The sequence below is a fragment of the Chaetura pelagica genome, unplaced genomic scaffold (assembly GCF_000747805.2).
Source record: "Chaetura pelagica isolate M959 unplaced genomic scaffold, ChaPel_1.0 scaffold83, whole genome shotgun sequence".
Lineage (NCBI taxonomy): Eukaryota > Metazoa > Chordata > Aves > Apodiformes > Apodidae > Chaetura > Chaetura pelagica.
The window spans coordinates 3,828,297-3,840,452 of record NW_009952893.1 but is presented as its reverse complement, the minus strand read 5'-3'; the positions used below and the strand labels follow the sequence as shown (position 1 = coordinate 3,840,452).

General features: G+C 44.6%; 1 protein-coding gene across 1 annotated transcript in view; it reads right to left on the bottom strand.

The window, feature by feature from the left end:
- Window positions 1-6,258, bottom strand: part of LOC104386910 (chromosome unknown open reading frame, human C8orf46) — a 16,686-nt gene extending 10,428 nt beyond the window's left edge. Inside the window, exons 1-2 of the mRNA XM_009995591.1 lie at window positions 6,192-6,258; window positions 3,145-3,200 (exon numbers count right to left, since the gene is read on the bottom strand). Coding sequence (XP_009993893.1) covers window positions 3,145-3,200; window positions 6,192-6,258 — 123 coding nt within the window. The remainder of the gene's footprint in view (window positions 1-3,144; window positions 3,201-6,191) is intronic.
- Window positions 6,259-12,156: the final 5,898 nt, after the last annotated feature.

Here is a 12,156-nt window from a genome sequence, read left to right as displayed (position 1 = left end):
GTGCTTGTTAGTTGAGGAAATGCCAGATTTGTAGTTAAGCTCTTTTTGATGGTCTAATGCTGATCTAATTTTCAATGTGGTAGTACTAGCATATGCAGAGGGATATGCCATTTTCCTGCAAAGTAGCCAGATACCTGTGCACAGACTGATTTTAGAGTTCCAGCCAAAGGTTATTGATGTTGGGAGAGCAAGAGAAGGATGGATTCTCCCTGGAAATAACTCTTAATAGAGCAATAGGAACTGCAAAAAAGCACGTTTGTGAAGCTCTCCGTTGAAAGGTCCCTCACCCTTCCACAGTCATGATTGTGCTATTGGGATGGGTTCTTGAATGTGATGGAAGTTACCCCCCTACGGCCAGTAATTTGAATATTAAATCACTTAATGCTACACTGCTTGTGTATTTCTGCCATGAAGGAAAGGCTGGCAGATGTCCACAGTGCTTGCTATTTCTGCCCTTGCTGAGGATTAAAGTTGTGCATCCACTGCCATCACCAGAGCAGAAGATTTTGTGTTAGCTGAGGCATTTCTGCAGCACTGGCTGCAGGTGCAGGGGTAAAATGGAAAAAGAAATAATCATTCTGCTACTTCTGTGTGGGTCTGGAAATTGGCAATTACAGCTTCCTCACAAGCATGTATGTTCCAGTATGCACCATTTATTTGAATGGTTGTGCCTGAGCTGTGAGGAGCTGCATCACACTGGAGAAGGGGCATGCACAAGTCTAAGAGTTGACTGTGCACATTGCTTTGGCTTGAGAGCCTTGCTTGTTTTCTTAGCTGGAGCTGCACACCATTCCTTAGGCTTGGTGCTCTCACTGCTAATGTGATACTGCCTGCAGCATGACTAAAGGCCAATCAAAGGACGTCTTTAATTGGGGTCAGGAAAGTCCCAAAGGAAAAAAAAACAACCAAACCCAACTATAAAAATAGAGCAAGAAACCAGAGACTTCCTTATCTTGTTTTCCTAGACCTTTATGAGTATAGTGCTGCTAAAGTAGCTGATCCAAACCAAAACAAATACCAGAGGCTCTCACTCTGTAGAAACAACTATCTGCTGAGATTGAGAACACCGTGACAGATACACAGTTGCTCTAGATTTCAATAAAAGCTAGCTGAAAATTTTCCAGCTGAATAGTTTTATGAGAAAATTCTGGTTAGAAGGAATCAGGAATTTTTTTGCTGGAAAAGTATCTATTTTGTAAAAAATTGAGACATTATCATTCTCTTTCATTAAGTCATAATAGTCTACCTTTGGCTTAGGCTATTTTTGCACTACATGGCAAACAAAATATATCAAAAAGATAAATAAAAAAGGGGTATCTCAGAATGGCTTATTTTGAGTGACACTCTAGCATGTTGACTTGCATCCTCATTTGGAATGAAGGAGTCATTTTGAAACCTCAGTCTGAGTTACGGAACTTAATTATTTTCACCATCTGAGAAAATAAACAGATGCATAGTTTTTACTCAAGCACCACAGGCTTGTAATTGACACTTTCTGGGGACCACTTCAGGCATTCTGTCAAGTGTTGGGATCCTGTGATACACTTTAATAACCAAGGGAGGGGATGTGAGTGAATGTGGTGAGGTTTTTTCCATTGCATGGGTAAGTGTGGTAAGCAGGGGGGACCTACAGTGCTGTCGGGAGATAAGGGAATCGGGTATATGAAGAGGAAGCTATTTACAAACTAAGATGGGGCTGGGAAGTGGGATAGGGCATGGGAAAAGGAAAGGCCCCAGAGCAAAATATTTCAACCAAGTCAATGCTAGAGAAGAGAGAGGCCTGTAGTGAGAAGTGCTTTAGCAGAAGAGTCTTAAAGCTTGTAAAAAGTGCCTTGACATGCACAAGAGAAAGAGGCTGTCATTCCTGCAAGTCAGAACTGCTATAAAAAGATTATGGAAGGGGCTGTGAATGGGCCAAGTGGAATTAAGGAGGGAAAACTGCCTCTGAAGACAAAAAACCTCAAACCCAAACCAATGTGTCAAAGTGTCCACACTTGGAAAACATTTCCTCAGAGCATGAAAAATGTTCATTTCTTTTACTGTTATTATTATTTACCTAGTCATAATAATTGGGAACAAAAATATGTTCAGATCTACTGACGAGAGCAGCAGGGAATGAGAGTTACTCATATAGTGAAGAGAAAACAGGGAGGGAGGAGAAAAAACTGAGACCTGACAGCACAGTGCTGCAGGTGAGATGGCTGTGCTGGGTGCTGGGCCCATGGGCCCAGATGTGGCTGGGTGGGGAGGAGAGGACCATGCCCTGCTGCAAGCCACCACTCTGCTCTTTAGCTGCAGGTTGACCCTATGTTGTTTGGTTGGGCTTCTTTGCACAAGAGCCATGAAAATTGCTCAAGTGCCAGCAGCAGCTGTGTGAGAGGAAAGGGGGAACCATGGCTGTGCACACCTTGCCTTCAGGATTAAACATATCAAACCACTTGCTGAGAGAGAACTAAGTTGTCAGCTCTTCTCAGCATCTGTGAAGGGCAGATGGAGTAGAAAATGGAGTCAGGGATTCTTCCAGTTGGGAGCCTGGCTTATTTGAATTTAGGGGTGTACCTCACCTTCAGGGAGTGGGGAAAGCTCCAGCTGTTCCCTCTGTGCTGGTGTATCAGAGGGAGCAGAGGACAGGTAAGAGCTGCTGAGATCAAGGGAAAGGCAACCTCCTGTGGGTCACTCAGTCATCTTTTTGAGTCGAGATTATAATCCATTGCTTGGTGGTTTTATCCCAGATTCTCTGGGGAATGTGGTACTGGCTCCTTGACTAAGGCATGTATGCATTGATATGATACGCTTGTCAGTCCTGCCTATCCCTCTGGCATGACTATTAGGGCTTTATGGATAAGAATTAAGTCTGTGATTCCCTCAGATGACCTGTGTTGATAAGCTCTTATGTTCCTTTTGACTGGCTCTGCACAGACAGGTGGTATTTTTTGAAGTTTCAAAGCACATCTCTAAAAAAAATGAGCTTTACAGAAACTCCCCTTGCTGTTTCCTGCCTCACTCCCTGCACCAGACACCAATGCACTTCTTTGCCCTGTGAAAGATCTGCTTCCCATTTATCCACAGCATTTTTAAGTTTAGCCTGCCAGAATTTAGAAGAAAAAATAAAGACAGGGAGAGAAAGGGAGATTTTTTTCTTACAGTCTTTGTCAGGATGTGCTGTGTGCTTTTGGCTCGTCTTCGGGCAGGACTACATGCTGCAAAAAGAACAGGAACATGGTCAGGGTGCAGTGGTGGCAGACAAGCCCAAGCAATGCTCTCAGATGTGCTGCCTGATGCATATGCTGGTCAGGATGAAACTTTGAGGACACGGTAAGCAGATGCTCATGTGGACAGCCAGGTAAGAGGGCCTCAGTGGTAGCCTTTTTAAAGTTACCTCAGAGGACATGTCCTCGCTATACAATGCAAATACCCACGGGGGCAGGACCACAACCTTCCCCAAGTTTCTGCACCTCTTCCATAGGCTTCCAGGAGGAACTGTCCTTCTTCCCAAGTTTTGATCTGGCCTCCCATCTCCCACTGTTTCAGACAGAAATTAGCTTCTCTTCTCATCCAGTCACCTTTCAACACAACTACTGTAGACATAAACTTTGGGGAGGACTAACATTTTATCTGGACACACTTTTCCCCCCAGTAAGTTCAAACTGCTTTGTGATATCATTTCAGTTTTACTGCAGGATGTCCAATTCCTTTTGCTATCCTCAGAATTACCCATTCGTTTATTTAACTTGGGACATTTTCCTTCAAGTTTGTTTCTCAATTGGATTTCTTAGACCCACGAAGGCACCAAAATCACAGGCAAAACAGCATCACCAAGCTGCTGGGCACACAAAATGCCAGGACCATAAGCCAAGCTTTTCACTGGACTGACATGATCAGTTTGGGGTGAGGTTTGTTTTTGGACAAAGTGAAGATTGTTTAAACACTTGTTGTTTCAGTTTAACTTGAAACTGGCCTGAAAGACACTGTGATACTCCCAGCTGTCCCTCTGATCATGCCTTACCCTTTGCTCTTTAAAATTATTACCCTCCCCTGTGTTTAGGGTACAAGAGCCATGACTACAGGATTTAGCAGTGACAGAAACAGGCCTGCAGAAACTTGCCAAATTCAGAGAATTAACTCCAATTCCAAAGGCTGACCCTGAGGGCAAGACACGTGAATGGGAGATTTCCTATTTAGGCTTCTTGAATAATCCAAAGGCTTTGAAGAGCCAGAAAAGTTTGTTAGGGGATGACAGCTGACTCATAGTCTCCAGGTGAGCTTTCCTTTACATTTTGGGCACACATTCAACGGCAGGAGTTGCACTGCTTATCACTGCAATGTTTTAATGTTTGCAAAGAGTTTTGAAGCTGTGGAAGCAGCTGGAGATCACCCAAGGCTGCTTGTTGCTGCAGCCAAACTTCTCTGATGGCAGCAAGAACAAGTAGCTGGACTTTCCAGGGCTCCGGTACAAGCAGAGCTGGCAGTGGAACAAAGTCATTCTTCCCAGACAGCTTGAGTCTGTCTAAAAGCCACCCCTCAATACCACAGTGAGGATAAAAGTGCCTGAGCATTAGGACCCCACTGGATAAACATGAAATCGTGGCTTGTGCTTTGCCTGCAGTCAAACAGGACAGTAAGATGGGAGGTGACAGATCTGAACTCATCACAAGTAAGTTATCTGTGTGTATAGAGCTCGAGAGTGTGCTAAGCTGTCAGTCTGATTGCAGTCTGTTTTGCATGGTGTGATGTCCTCAGGGATCCTTACTGCCTTCTCCTGCAGGAGTTTTGTACTTTAAAACATGGTGACTGTGGGATGAAAACCAGACAAACAAAGGCAGGTTATTTGTGTTCTGTTTGTTTGTTTGTTTTCCCCCACCCAGGAACATGTTGTTACTTGTTTTTGAAGCTGCTGCATTCACCTTTACTGCTGGAGTTCCGTGGTGTGGGGACTAAACTCACTGCTCACAAGCAGGACACTCACAGGCAGAAACGTTTAGTGATGCAAGGAATCATCTTCCTTGCTCTCTGGTATTTAATGTATTTTGCTGAACAGTGTGAGGGGCACATTTTTTGCAGATCCCTACCAGAAGCAAGTATTGTTGTGCTGGGTTTTGGTAGCCAGGCTGGTGCACAAGCAACAACACATAAATGAGTGTAACGCTAAGAATCAATGTGTCGTAGGTGTGATCCACAGTCCAACCCGCTGCCTGTTGTTGTCTGCTGGAGCGAGGGGCAAATGGCTTGTGGGGGCTGAAGAAAGGCGAGGCATGCGAGGAAGTCACAGCAAACATGCAACTCCTTCAATAGCCATTGAAAAAAGAGTGAATCGCGGAGGGAGCCAGAAGGGACCCGCTCGCACGGGAGCACAAGGGCAGCAGAGCAAGCAGTGGGGCTGCAGGGCTCTCCCTGCCAACTGGGTTTTCTGCAGGGAGACGGAGCAGGAAGGGAAGAACGAATTATTGCAGAAGATGCTTCTGGATTTGCTTGCAAAAGGGACTTGTAGGCGCAGCCCGGCTTTCGGGCAACAAAACCAAATTACAGTGATGGTTCACTTTGTCATTTCCACTTATATTCTGCAATTAAGCAGCTGAGAGCTCATGCACGCAGCTAAGTAAAGATCTCATCTGCCCCCATAATTTGTTTTCCCTGCCTTTACCTGCTTTCTTTTCCTTGTTGCTGCAATATGCAGCCATTGAGTTTAAACTAATTTGTTCCATCAAACGCCGGCTGGGCTTTGTCCGGTTCTTACTCCTCATTACAAGCAATTAATGTTAATCATGCATTCATTTCCAGGGCACGGCTTTGGAAACGTTCCACTTACCGAGCCAGCAGACTTAAACTCAACATTCACGCAGTTCACCCAGTTCATCCGAGCCGCGAACTGCTCGCGCAGCTTCATCACCTTCCCCGCGGCGCAGAATAGCCGCGCAGTTGCGGCTGTCACTTGAGCAATTAATTACCTCACAGTCGTGCATCGACCCTGGTTCCAGATCTCCCACTTTTGCCCCCCGGAGCACCCGATGGATGAGCCGCAGGAGGGGGCAGCGGGCAGTGCGAGCGGGGCTGGGCAGGGCAGGGCAGGGCAGGGCAGGGCAGGGCAGAGGAGCCGCTCGCTTGGGAGATTCATCCCCTCCCTTCCCTCTAAATGCCCCAGCCCCTCTAAAAGACAAACGCGGCAGCGCTTGTCAGGGCTTTGGTGTACTCACTTTTGGAGGAAATCACGGTGGTGAAAACTTCGAGGTTTTCGTCGCCGCAGCTGTAAATCTGGTGCATCTTCCAGCTCTCCCTCCCGACTGCCTTTCAGCTTCATGCAACCGCTCTGAACTTCTGGTAAATAGGTTTCACTAATCCAATCTGGCTCTGTGATCATTGTCCAGATCTACAAAGGACAGACTGATGCTGTGATCTCATCTCATTCCATATTCTTCATTGCAACATTTTCTGCTCCCATCTGCCTTTCTATGAATACTATTAATGCAAATATTTAATTTAGCTGTTCCTTAAGCCCCTAATCAGATCGTAGCATTTTATTTTACATCTCCTTTTACCAGTCTGGAGAATCCTCTACAATAAGTGGCTAATAATTCAAGTCTGTTCTGTCCAGGCAATGTATAGGCAAATAAACATTTACAGAAGCACTGTAGGGATTTTTAAAACAAGTTGGGTTAGTATTTTAATGCATTTACTGTAAAAATTTGCTCCTTCCACATAATGAAGAGGTGTATTCTAGGTTTATTAAGAGAAGCATTCTGTGTTTTGTACCTTGTCAGTTCTTAAACTAGTACCTGAATCCAAGTCACTTCAGTGTGAAGTTTCAAACGCAGATGACTAAAGAGAGGCACGTCAGAGGTGCAACAGGTCTCCATGCCCCTACCAGGGGCTGCAGAAGGAGGGCAGGTGGCTAGGTCATAGGGGAGCTCCTATATGACTTGATGATTCTGGGGCCTAATGCTGTATTTGTGTACTTCAATAAAAGGGTTCTTCCTGCCAAAGCTTTTCATTCGTCAGTGCTCCCATCAGAAACTGTTCCTTTCCACATCTACGAAAATCAGCCCCCTAAGCTTCTGCTGATTTACTGCTGCCATGGACACTTCAGCTCAACATTTTTGGCTTGCAGGATCCAGCAACTAATGTAGCTGAAACACTTTCAAGTGTAAATAATTATATTACATTATATCAGTCTAATGAATGGCCTTGATAACGAGCACATGTGTCGTAATTAACACAAAGACTAGTGCTGTCTTCTGCAGACGTCTGCAGCCAGCATTCCCGAATGGAGAGTGGCAGCAAACAGGAGCTGTCTCTGACATCTTCCTGTAATGTTTCTTCTTCAAAAATAATAAATATTGGTCAAATACACTTCCCGGACGTGGAAGAATTTTGGTTGAGTGGAAGGTGTCGCTGTTTCAAGTAACGAGTGAGGAGAAGCCGGGATCACTTGTCACCTCCCAGGGCAGCCTCCTGCAGCAAAGCCAGGGTGGGGCTGGGGGCACTGTCCCAGCAAACGCTGCTGGGTTTGAAACGGGACGGCGAGATAATCAAGCAAAAGTTCAATTAGGCTTTGATTTATTGCGCCACATGTTCTGCTTGTGTGACTGATGTCATTAACATCAGGCTGGGCTGGCGTGTTCATCTGTCCCTGCCTGGCTCCCTCCGAAGGAGCACGCACCCAACAGATGGGGAACTGCACGGGCGCCAGGGCGATTGTTTGTCCCCCTATTGTCCCCGTGTCAAGCAATCAAAGCAAATCCATTACCCACCGAGGAAAAGATCAGCGCGGCGAGGGGAGCAGGGGCGGTTATGCAGGGAGGCTGTAAAGCTCTGCAAAGGATAAAAAAAAATCATGAAGAGCAACACTGAATAGTTGAAAAAAAAAAATATAAAAAAGAGTTATAAGAAATCTAACCCACCCTTTATTTTATCTTTGGATATTCAGAGCCCTTTAAGATGCACTTTTGGATCTGTGTCATTGTTTTCTTGCTTACAGGTATGAGTGAAAAAGATTTTGAAGATCACAGCTGGGTTTTAACATCAGAACAAATCTTTGGCATTTGATCACGTTGAGGGGTGGTGGGGATGTGGAAACTGAAGGGATGGCTACTCAAGGCTGGTATTTGCTGCATTGTAGGTTAGGTTTTGAGCAGGTAAGTCTTTACCAAGGACATGATGCTCTGGGGATCAGTCACTCTGTGCAGAGCTGGCAGAAGGCTCTCACGTCACTTCCACAGAAAAACAGGGCTCAGAACAGCCAATATAATCTGTCTCACCTGTGAATGAATCTTTCCCTGTTCACGAAAGGGAGTTTGCTGCTTCATTCTGCCCAGACCCTACAGTGTACTCAAGCACTACGAATGCCCAGGGTTTTGCAGAAAATCTTAATGTGGATTCTAGAGAAGGACTGCCCATCTTGGACTACTGTTCTTCCAGCTGTCTGTGAATTACTTTGGACAAATGTCCTGGTTTATCTAGCTAAAAAAAAAATAGGCATAATGCCTGCCAAGGAAGAGTACTGTAAAGCTCAACAGCATGCAACCTGCTGAAGAACAGCAGGCAGTAATTTTAGACTTGCTAAAGATTGCTAAGATTCTCTCCTGAAGCCCAACCTAGGAGCTGCTTGCAGAGCCACATCAGATGATTCCACATAGGAACTCCCTCCAGCTCCCTATTGACCTAGCAAGGGTTCAGCCTGTGGTGGGAGCAGGAAAACAAGCATATATTGATCCTACAAATCCTTTTTTTGAATTCCCCAAATTACACAAAATATCTAGAAAATAGGCTCATTTTTTTTCCTCAACTGCTAAACACAATGAATAAGCAACTAATTTAAATCACGTGGTGCCACTATAGCCATGAGGAGACCTAGAAAAGTTTTTGCACCGGGTTGTATCTTTGACTGAAGACTCCCAAGCCAACATGTGGAATCCAAATGCCTCACTGTGGGCTGAGATTCAGCTGTTTATCAAAATACCTGAACTCTGTGTTGTCAGTAAATGATCAAAACATTTGCTGGTGCAAGAACCTGGCACACAAAGGTGAATGGGGACAACTGAGGAGGAGGAGGACAACTCAGGGCACGAGAACAGCCATATGGTGTCTGAGAAGACATCCATTTAACCTGATCTGCAGGTCTGGTAAAGGGAAGGTATTTGGCTTTTTGGGATATGGGCAGAAACGAGGGAAAGGTGGAGAAAGGGAAGAACCATGTGCTGAGGTAAAAACAACTGGTGGGAACAGCAGAAGGCTTCATGAACCTTGTAAAAATGGCAGAAAATCCCATAAACTGGAAAAACGTCCCTCTGTGGAGGTGGTGAGGCTGCTATTCCTACAGGGTCTGTTCAACCACATTTAGAAGAAAGAAGTGTAGACGCTTGTCCTTTTTACAAAGTATGCCAGAGTTGGTAAACTGAAAAGGAATGAAAAAAAAAAAAAAAAAAAAAAAAGGTCACAGAACCTTGGAGTGATTTCAGATACGTATCAGAAAATTCTGGACCTTATTTATCCTGGGCTTTGTAAACAAAGGAATGCTTTTCCAGCACAGCATTTTCTTCCAGTGAAGTCAGTGGGAAGCAGACGGGTACTCTCAGCATACACAAGGGGTATTGCCAAAGTATTCCATGGCCCATAGAGGACAGAGCTCTTCCCATGGCAGTTCTGTGCCTTCTCTCTCTTGTACCCTGTTGCATAAGAGGCGAATCTAATCCTCACTGATCCACTTGAGCTTATTTCTTACCATTAGCTGGGCAATATGATAAGGATAGACCCTGGGTATTTTTGGAATAGGATTGTAAACCAGAGGTATGCACAGATAGCCATTTAAAAATAAGATAGGATAAAACTGCACGTGTGTGCTCCATTTACGCTGAAACACTTCTGTGGGATGCAACGCAAGTAGCATTTTGTTGTGAAAGGAAAATCACTTTGTTTCATTTCTGGGCCACAGAATTGCAACTGCCAAAGACTGGAAAGGAAAACCAACAACAACAACAAAGCAAAATACAATACAAAAGTTGTTATTTTTCTCTAAATGAAAGGAACAGAGAGACAGATATACTATCCATGACTTCACCTCATACTTACAGGAGTCTACAAGACTAGTTCAAAATTAAAGTAGCACTGCACGGCTGCAAGGTCTGTGAATAAGGGAAGAATTTTCAAAAGTTAACATTTTAATTTCCATCTGGATGGAAGCTGATGGAAAAGATTTTACCCAAATGGGTCTAAGATTGAGATATAAAAAAACCAAACAAAAACCAGACAAAAACCCAAACCAGAACAAAAATAATAATAAAAAAAGAACTTTTCATTCACTATAGGGGACCAGGATATAGGGATAAAAGTGTTGTGCAGTTTGAAAGGGCTGCTGCATAGACTCCTTTGCTAATGAGGAATGGAAATGCCAGCCAGATCGGGAAGCCAGGCTGAAGCATCCCCCCACCAGTTACAGGAAGATACTGCAGGACCCTGAGGAAAAACAAAACCAAAGCACGAGCCTAGCAGGCTCCTCTGAAAAAAGTTACAAATAGATAATTGGACGCTGACAAACGTGCCCTGAGCTTGTCACACGCACTTGAGTAAGTCCATAGAAAGCTGAGCCAGGAGCACAATGCCCAGCACTGCAAGGTTCAGGCCCCCAGAGCTGGTGCCAGCAGCAGGGATCGCACTGAGCCAGCACTGCAGCCAGAGCCAGGCTGAGCACGTGGAGGCTTAACGAGCTTTCAGAGCCTGGTCATGTGCTGGTAATCCACAGAAAGCACTAAAAATGTCAACAAATGAGTGTTATGTCCAAAGTGGGCTATGACAACAGCAGCTTATTAAGAGGCCAAACTTTAGTGACATTTTTCCTTGATTCCTATTTTTTTCAACCTGACTGATCAGTGAGGTCCTTATTCTCCTGATAAAGCACAATCATTTCAGATGGGGTTTTTTCACTCCTAAATTTTTTCCTTTAAAACCTTTTAGGATTATTTTGACTACTGGCTCCTGACGTGAACATCATAATTTCTGGACAGACCAGCACAGTAATTACAGCTTGTCTTCTGGTTCCTGGATTTGAGCAGTGCTAGCTCTCTCACTGCAACTGCAGGCTATTTCTTACACCATATGGAGGAAAATCCACTGCTTGGATAACCAGCCACAAACTACTTAGGATTCCTCCCATGGATAAGTCCAAAGAATGAGGCAACCTGAACTGTCACCTTACTTGTCCCTAGTGTGTCCTCACGTAGCCACCAAGCTCTTTTTGCCAAGTGCAACACACGTGGTCCACAGGATGAAGGTCTTTGGAGGGTATCAGATGGCATTGCCTCCTCTGGCCTAGGCTCTTGTGTGAAAACAAGACTGAATTTAAAACAAGGACCACCATTATTGGCACCAGAGACCCCTGTGCCAGAAACTTATAAAACAGGAATAGCATGTAGCAGAAACTGCACTCGAGGCATGGAAATGGGATCAAATGGATGAGTCTCCGATTGTTCCAGATGCAATTTATAGTGCCTGTGTGAAGCACCAAGACAGCACAGGAGATGGCACTGCCACAGAGGAGGTTTTGGGATAGAGTGGGAGCACCAGTGTGGAATTGCTGAGTCTTGGCAATGAGACTTTTGAGGTAGATTTTGTGAGAGAAGTATGTTAAATGGCCACACACCATACAGCAAAGAGTCTGGAAGGGAAACCGGGGAACTCTCTCTGATGCCAATTACCCTAAAAAGGGTTCTTGAGAGAAGAAGCAGGTTATCAGGTCTCTCTGCTGGTTTGGTCTTTGGCCTCTCTACTGATGCTGCCAGCAGGAGCATCAAAGATCTGCTCTAAGCACCTGACTTGTTTCTAGGAATCTGATTAAAGTAGATCCCCTCAGATAACAAGATGAATTAATGCTGCAAATACATAGGAGAAGATTTTCAAGCTCTTAAGCTACATAGAGGTCAGTCCTTTTCCAGTCCCACAGCCTCTGAGATAATTCATTTTTGCAGAACCAGTGATCTTTACTTGCCTTTTCCCTGCCTTATTAGCCTTTACACTTAAAATATATTTCTCTTCATTAATGAAGTTCTGGTTGTAATTTCTTCAGCTGTTCTGGTACATACTGTACAGAGGCATTGTACAGAGGGTTTTTACAGTGTTTTGTAAAATGCATATTCTCATCATAAATGTTCCCCTGAAGTCCGATGCTTC